The sequence below is a fragment of the Cyprinodon variegatus genome, unplaced genomic scaffold, assembly GCF_000732505.1.
Source record: "Cyprinodon variegatus isolate N-32 unplaced genomic scaffold, C_variegatus-1.0 Scaffold134, whole genome shotgun sequence".
Lineage (NCBI taxonomy): Eukaryota > Metazoa > Chordata > Actinopteri > Cyprinodontiformes > Cyprinodontidae > Cyprinodon > Cyprinodon variegatus.
The window spans coordinates 972317-980513 of NW_015150587.1; the positions used below are offsets into that span (position 1 = coordinate 972317).

At 37.3% G+C, this 8197-nt stretch overlaps 1 protein-coding gene across 2 annotated transcripts in view; it reads right to left on the reverse strand.

Annotated features, from left to right (window-relative positions):
* Positions 1-8197, reverse strand: part of LOC107085826 (probable E3 ubiquitin-protein ligase HERC1) — a 61003-nt gene that overhangs the window by 30052 nt on the left and 22754 nt on the right. For both annotated transcript variants that reach the window (XM_015376412.1, XM_015376411.1), the window contains exons 20-34: positions 7560-7733; positions 7323-7440; positions 5599-5716; positions 5303-5498; positions 4872-5172; positions 4739-4787; positions 4610-4655; positions 3372-3622; positions 2911-3108; positions 2691-2811; positions 921-1161; positions 672-835; positions 412-561; positions 230-327; positions 15-110 (exon numbers count right to left, since the gene is read on the reverse strand). In XM_015376412.1, coding sequence (XP_015231898.1) covers positions 15-110; positions 230-327; positions 412-561; positions 672-835; positions 921-1161; positions 2691-2811; positions 2911-3108; positions 3372-3622; positions 4610-4655; positions 4739-4787; positions 4872-5172; positions 5303-5498; positions 5599-5716; positions 7323-7440; positions 7560-7733 — 2321 coding nt within the window. The remainder of the gene's footprint in view (positions 1-14; positions 111-229; positions 328-411; positions 562-671; positions 836-920; positions 1162-2690; positions 2812-2910; positions 3109-3371; positions 3623-4609; positions 4656-4738; positions 4788-4871; positions 5173-5302; positions 5499-5598; positions 5717-7322; positions 7441-7559; positions 7734-8197) is intronic.

The following is an 8197-nucleotide window of genomic DNA, read 5'->3' on the forward strand; positions in this document are numbered from 1 at the left end:
ACATACATACATACCCCTGTCTCTTTTTCAGTTTTCTCTTCAAAGTTTCGCTCTGGATAAGGTTCCTCCCACATATAAACAGACAGAAGCTGGAAGAGTTGTTCTACAATCTGAAAGACAACATGGGGATAATCAGTCCACGTCCAATAAACATGCATAATGTTATGGTAGTTCAGCTAATCTTTCTGGGTTTTTTTTTTTTTTTTTTTTTTTTTTGTATCATACATACCTGTTTAATCTGAACTGGCTCAGAGCAAGCAGGTAAAAGTCTTTCTAAAACATGGAAGGCCAAGAGCTTGGTGCGAAGGTTCTGGAAGCATGGAGATCCTGAATAGAAAATGAGTAATGATGCGATACTCTGCAACCGATATTCATTCAGGCAACTATTCTTACTGTCTTTAAAGGTCCTACCGGAAGAGCACTTTGGTGAAATAATGGCCATCAGTGGTTCCATCCACTTAACAAAGGTAGAAAGTCTTTTCATCACTCTCAATGACAACACCCGTCGCAGAAAAACCAACAAATCCGCAAGCTGAGATTCAGTCACCTTACTGCTTTTGACTAAAAACAAACAAGGAAACATGCTCTAATGAAGATTTATATTGTAGACACATGTGAGACAAAGTCATATCAACCATACGAGTCTGTTTATCAGTTTTAATTTGTCAAACCAAGTTTTGTGCTGCTGTTGTTGGTGTCTGGAGCGGCTCCTGCAGCTGCTAATCTCTCTGCTATCTGTTGTTGGTGGAGATTCTGCAGGATGTTTGAAAGCTGCTCACACATCACCTCCATTAGAGCGTGAGATACATCCAAAGGCAACAATTCTTCACAAGAGCTTTAAATAATGAAAGAAGGTACATAAAAAGTCAGATGAAAACCAGTAACCCCTTCAGGAAGGGATTGGGAACGCTAAGGCTCACCTTGCAGCTACAGTCAGTATCTGAAGCAAGCGGGCACAAGCCAGTTTGACTGCCCCACTGAGGAGCATCGGTCTTGAGGTAGAAGCAGCCAACCAGCCCTGGTTCATCAGTGCACAGCTGTTGTTGGTCAATGTAGAGAGGATATCCAGGATGCCACATTTGATAACCAGCACCAGATCCGCAGGCTGGTAGCAGAAATTCAAAGCAAACATGGTAGCTAGGAGGAGATGCTGGGAGGACCCTGAGGCAGACGGGAGATAAAAATAAGAGACTTCACTTCGTTTTTCTAGAAAAAAAAACATAACAAATCAAAGCCACCCTTATGCTAAATTTGCAGGAATAAGAGTAAATGCTTGCTTTTGATGCATCTACATTATAGTTAAGCTCTGATAAGGACTTTGTTTGGTAAATAAAGCCAAACTTTGGTTACCAAGAAATGAAAACAGAGACTATGTTACTCCTGAACCACAGATATATTCCATTTTGGTTTTTTTTTGTTTTTTGTTTTACAAAGGATGGTAGATACTTATAGGAGTCAATTCATCCTCACCTCTCGCTATCTGTGACTCATGCAAACATGTGCTTTTTGTTTTCCTATTGACAATCACAACTTTGAGTCTCACTTAGACTTGTTACAATTATAGTAAAGGGATTAAATCCTGACTTACAGAAAGAGGCACATGTAAGATAATTTTTTGAGGAAGAAAGGTTTATGAGTAGAACAATCTAGCACTAAGCCAACATACTGTGATAAAGTGACAATAACAGTTAAAAAAACAGAAGCAGTATTTCTACCAGTAAACCTGAACTAACCTTTTCTTTTGGGTGCTAATTTTTTTTAAATATATCATAAATAATACGTCCACCAATAAAGTTTCTCAAGTTTAAGGTAAAGTAGTTTAAGCAGATGTAAACATAATTGATGCGAAACTCATATTTCTAATTTGAAAACATAATTTTGCTGCAAAATCCTAATCCGTAATGTCGAGTTTTCATTGGCTGTGTTAAGTATTTCAACAATTGTATTCTAGTTTTAAAAATAAAAGGCTCAATGCAGTTTATTGTTATTTCACTTCAATAGGTATTTGCATAGTTTTAGCCTCTTCTTAGATGGCTAATAAATAGGTTATAAACATATCAGTTAATCTGTTAACTATTTATAGATCATTCATAAGTGTTTACTACGTATTATTTAAGGGAGAGCAAGAGCTAAGCTGATTGGTTTATTGCCAAATAATGAACCTAATCAATACTTGTATTGAATATCTCAGACAAGGTTCCTACCTTGCAATACAATAAGCATTTATAAACCAATTTTTTAGCATGTTTAACATATTGAATACATAAAAACACTCATGAATAAGATTATCAATATAACAAAACATTATTACCATCTAAGGGGAGCTTTAATGTAATGTGTTGCATAGCATTTTAACAGGAAAAAGCATTTAATTTTATTGTCTGGCGGTTTCTGTGTCAGTTAACACATGACTTTATATGGGCAAGTCAAGTCAGGGGACTTCAAAGCACTTACACTACATTTAGTGACACTTGCACACATAAGACTGGAGAAGGAGTGTCTTGTCTCATAGCATATTTCATCTAAAAAGATAACTTTTGTTCTTCACATCTCAATTTTTTGGTTCTTTCTATCTAAAATATTTAATATATCCTTATTGTTTCTTCAAAGTATCCCTGACATTGTTATAATAATTTAAATTATTACTAAGAGTACTAATAAATATTCTGATGAAACATAAAACTCAATACCTGGATGGTCCTTTTCCAGCTGGACTCTTACTTGGAGGACATGCACCACTTGCTGGTAAAAGGTATGGGCTCCAGATTTTAGTGCTCTCTTTGTCTCCAAAGATGCTGCATTAGTTCCACACTGGATTGGCATAAAATGAAAGCTTTGGTTAAATATTGTCATTCAAGCAAATGTGCTCAACATAAACACCATTTTTGATGGTAGGATTACCCACTGTACCATGTAATGCTGGGTCTCATAACTGGCTCCTGAGTGAGATCCTATGATTTGGGTTCCCAAGGCAAAACATCCACACAGAAACTGGAGCTGCACAGACTGCAGCAAAGCAGGAAAGTGTGGGGACGCTGAGGATCGAGTGTTTTTCTCTTCCATTTTAGACAGGAAGGCTGACATTTGACACAAGGCCTCCAAGCGCATCTGATCAGAAAGACAGAGGTAGGAGTTATGTTATGATCTAAACAGCAAACATGCCCACCTTGGCATGTGGGGAAAAAAAGGTATTATTTCATGGGACTGAGCAGGTTTGTGAAAGCATGGTTGGTATTTTACTGCATGCAAATTTAGTAGGGCCATGCAAACAGGCTGGCTGCCAAGAAGCAACACACAGAAATTTGATTGTTTCCTTAAAAGCAGTTACTGGGACATATTCTCACAAAGAAGAGAAAAAAAATGGAAGCTACCTCAGCCCGCTGTTGCTGGTGCATTATGGCTAAAGTGATGGATTTTGGATCTGCCTGTCCAAAGCTCTGTAATCCAGACAGGGCTGGTGATGAAGGTAGGAAGGCCAAGCCTCCACAGGTGAACTGAAACACCTGGTTGAGAATAGGCAAAGTGTTGTTGTCGGAGCGGGACATGGAGCCAAAGGGGCTGATGCACTGGCGTAAACGATCCCATGCTCCTTTCATTATCCCCAAGGAACACAGAGGTAAACCTGAAGCGGACAGAACAAAGCAGAGGACCCGGCTTTTAAGCACAGATACATTTTGAAGAGGTATGAAATTAAGCTGTTCCAGAACCTTCATGTTAGCAGTTTAATCCATCTAAAATGTTTTCATATATGTCAAAAATCTTTGTCCTTGTGAAAGCCTAAACTATTGTGCAAGTTTTGAACAGCTAGTCGTTTATTTGCATAAATTTCCTTATTTTTCAAGTAGTCCTTAGAATTCAATTCTCCAGTCAGTTTGTGCAAAACAGCAATAACACTGGCAAACAAAAAACAAGCTCATCATTTTGTTATGAATGGATGTTCCTTAGTTGTTTCTTGAGTATCCTAAAATAATTACTTTCTTCAGCTTAGGTCAGAGGGTAAGAAAAGGGACACGATAAAGGTCTCCAACAAGACAGTGATCCGGAACAAATACAACAATCAAAAATTTTAAGGGAAATGTATGGAAAACCATAAGGATTCGGCTCCAGGGCAGGAAACCAAATTCACTGTATAGTTTCTGATAAGAAGATTCAACCAAAATTAGTCCAGGACTTAACGGAAGAGTATAGCTGTTACCATAACTCCCAAAGGGACATGTAATCGGATATAAGCAGAGTTTAATTTTTCACTATATGTAATTTAAGGTCTCTGTAGATAAAAAAAAAACAAAACAAAAAAAAGTTACATCCAAACTGGTGACCTGTACTGGTTTTTATGTATCACAATTCCCACCCTGGGTAAAAAAAAAAAAAAAAAAAAAAATCATAAATAATAATAAGACAATAAATACAAAAAACTACCACTAAACCCCATTAATCCCATTCCCAGATGAGCGAATTAATATTTTTGACCAACATTATAGGAAGTAGTGTCAAGAAGTCCCGTGAAAAATGTCTAAACATTTTTGTGCGTTTATGTTAAAACAAGCATCAAATGCTTCAGTTCATATGGACTCACATTGCAGTTCAGTTTTAAACTTTCAGCACTCACCCATTTTATTCGACGAACATCCAGCTGAGTTTTTGGATAGGTCGAACTAAATCAGATGGAATAACAAAAACAATGAGACAAACAGATCAGAAGACTGAATTTTAACATTTCCTGCACCTGACAGCTTACTTGTTTTCTTCCGGTAAGAGCTACTGTAAAAGCCTCTGATGATAACCGCCTAAAAGAGAGGGATGATCAGATGATTAATAAGAAGAAATATATTAAAAAGAACCAAACAGAAGTAATGTGGGTTTAACTGTACCTTGTAATGACGTTCACAGCTTGATTATCTTCCACTTCACTGGGTTCAACCCAAGCAGGCCGGACTCCCAGCAGAAGGAAGAGGCATCGGGATATCACAAGCTGACAGGCAGCAGGAAACGACAGACCTTGATCTGATTCAGTAGCAGTTTCCCCTTGTAGTTTAAGATCCGGCTGTCTCTCTGGGCTGACGGGGCTGTCCATGCTGCCTGGGAGGGTGGAGGTGCCAAATGACTCATAGACCGTCACATTCTGCTGCACCTGCATGGCTTCGCGGGTGGCCATGAAGGATTCCAGGACTTCTGCATGGGTTAAACATAATCAGGACTAAGGTGTGTTATGATCACTATCAAATATATGACACAGGAATGGTTTTCATTGTAGAAATAAAGAACAATCTGTTGTTAATACACAAAATGAATAAGTCCTGACCTGACAGGTACATACGGCTGCTGTTAAATCTTTCGTCCTCAGTCATTTCTTCTTGGTTGTGGTTTGCTGTTGGAGTTGGGGGCACCTGCACCTCCCTGTGACAGAAACTTACTGACTGCTGCTCTTGTTCTTTACCTGCTTGCTCCATAGACATGCAGGCCTCTTGAATGTTAATACCAGGACTTTGTGGAGAGTTCTGCACAAAACAAGAAACATGTAAACTTTTTTTTTTTTGAAGATTTAAAAGATTTGATATCAGTTTATATTGTGAGGTGGTGAATTTTCTGTAATGTTACCTGTTTGGACATGTCTTGCCTGGGAGACATTTTTGGAGCATTTTTAAGGGCCAAAAGAGAGTTTCTGAGTTTAAAAACTGTTTCATAGACTTCTAATAGCATCCCAGATGGTTCTTGTCTGTTTCAAAAGGAGATCATAAACAGAGAAGTAAACAATACTTCACACAACATTTATAAACCACGAATAACAATGATCTCCTGATCTGATCAAGACAGTTTTAAATGACACAGATTAGAGTCCCTGACTAAACGCCATTCACCATCACTAGTTACCGTGTACCTGCTGTGATTTCATAAAAAAAAGAGACTTTTGCAAACATTACAAGGACGTTCAAAGTGAAAGAGATTGAATTTGACTGTAGATTGTCACCAATCATTCGAGTGAGCTGCTACTGTACTCAGATATCCACAGAGATCTTAGTAGAGGGAGAAAAAGATATAAACAAAAGAACTGAAAACACCTGTTCAAATTTTTTGACAGTCTTAAGAATATGCCATTAGTTTATAAACTGAAAGAAATATATTTTTTTAATCATTCCATACTAATCAATAGTTGGAACTATTCTGAAATATGTTTAAGGTATAGTGGAAGATGTTCTTTTTTCAGGTAGATTATCAAAATAAGTGACCCTCCTAATAGTCAGTCATTCTGATGATATGTTTAGGTAAGGCTGTCCTACTGTACGTGCTCATCCCCATTTTCACTTATCGGTGGTGAAATTGACATAGTGGAAAAATAGCAAATCTTTTTTTGGAAAGTAAAATTGTATGAGCGATGACTTTTGAAGTGTGCATGAGGAGAAATGGGTTCGTGCATGCTCTCGCACACGTTTAATAGGCGTTTCCTCTCAGAAGGGGGCACAGGGTTGTGCGTGTGCATTTTTTTTTTTTTTTAAGTAGAGGAGGCAGATCTTTTAAAAAATTACCTTTATAAGCTAAATAAATTTATGATTACCATAGAACTCCAAGATTGGCCTCAAATTACATAGCCTCAGTGGTGTACGCATAGCAATGTCTACAATTAGATAGATTCAATTTATGTTTTTTCTTTTAGGTAACTTTAAAGCAAAAACGCCTGAATCACAAAAGTAGGTCGTTGCAAAATGAAAAAGGCATTTCAGAGCCTTATTAGCCAAGGTTAGATAGTCTTTTCTTACATAGTTAAAAAAGTAGAAAAGTCTCAATGCTCTGTTTTAAATGCCCTTGGTTTGTTGTGCTAATATGATATAAATCTAATAATGATACTATAAAAGGATTATAATTTATGATAATGAGAGAAAAAGATGATTCCATTCCATTTCTTTGAATATTTTGTTCCTAATTTGCACCAATTTTCTGTGGCTCCCATAGAACACTTGTGCAGCCCCACTGCCACTAAACCACTACCCTAGAATATTTGCCTTCAGAGCTAAAAGATGTTGAGGTGCAAAGTGACCTACAATCCTAAATTTAAAGAAGTGAATGATGCCTTTTAAACACCTTTACATTATCCAAATAGATATAGTTTCGGTTAAACTGCTTGACCCAAATAAATGACTTAATTAAGAGATTGAGGAAAAAATAAACAAATACAAACATAAACTAATGAATGGTTTAGACTGAGACTCAGCAAATGCTTGAAACCAAAAATCCTCATTGGAACATCATCAATATCATTCAGTGCATAAAAATTTTGTCTAATAATAACTTCTATGTATGTGCACATGTGCACCTATTTTACTCGCCTGTCATTCCAGCAAGCCTCATTCTGCAGCCCAGTGTGTTTAAGGAGAGCAGCAAGACTGCAACGGGAGACGATTGGCAGCAGGTAATCCTCTGAAGAACCTCCATTCTCCCATTCTGCTTTCATAGAAAACATTTTAGTTGATATAAAGTCACACAGTAAAGCAATTAAAATCCTGGTTATATTACTTAAACCTACAAACGCATTACTAGCTTTATATCCATAAAAAAAAACTCACCTTTGGTAAGAGCATACTCCTCCATTTTCCACCACAAAACACCTGCAAGTCCCCTGTTGGAGCCCAGAGCCAACTCCAGTAAAGTCCTGGTTTCCTCAGTTAGGCTTAGCTCTGTCTGTTGGGCATCACTGTTCCCCAGGAGCACCACCTCAGTCAGCCAAGCCATGGTAGAGTCTACAGGAGACCATATTACTTAGCCCATAAATGAAAACAACACATCACTTTAGCATTTACAGTAGGGATGCACGATATAATCGGCCCCCTATCGGTGTCGGCCTGTATCGGCCTTAAAACTGAATATCGGACATCGGCCACCCCACCGATATTTAACCCGATATTTGATCAGCTTCTGCGTTTCCAAAGTCTAAAAAAAAATAAAAATAAAACACTACTTCTTCTTCTTCCTTAAAAACTTCTTTTTTACAGACTTAAAAACTTCTAAAGACGAAGGAAAAAATATTGATACATTAAAATATCACAATATCTTCATATGCTGATATATTGCCATTTAAAAACACCATATTAATCTCTTTTACTAATGAAATATTGCTATATGTCATCGTTATGCTACGAAATCCCCCGAAAATTCACAAAATTTTGCCATATTTTAATATGTTGATATATTGACACGGTATCGA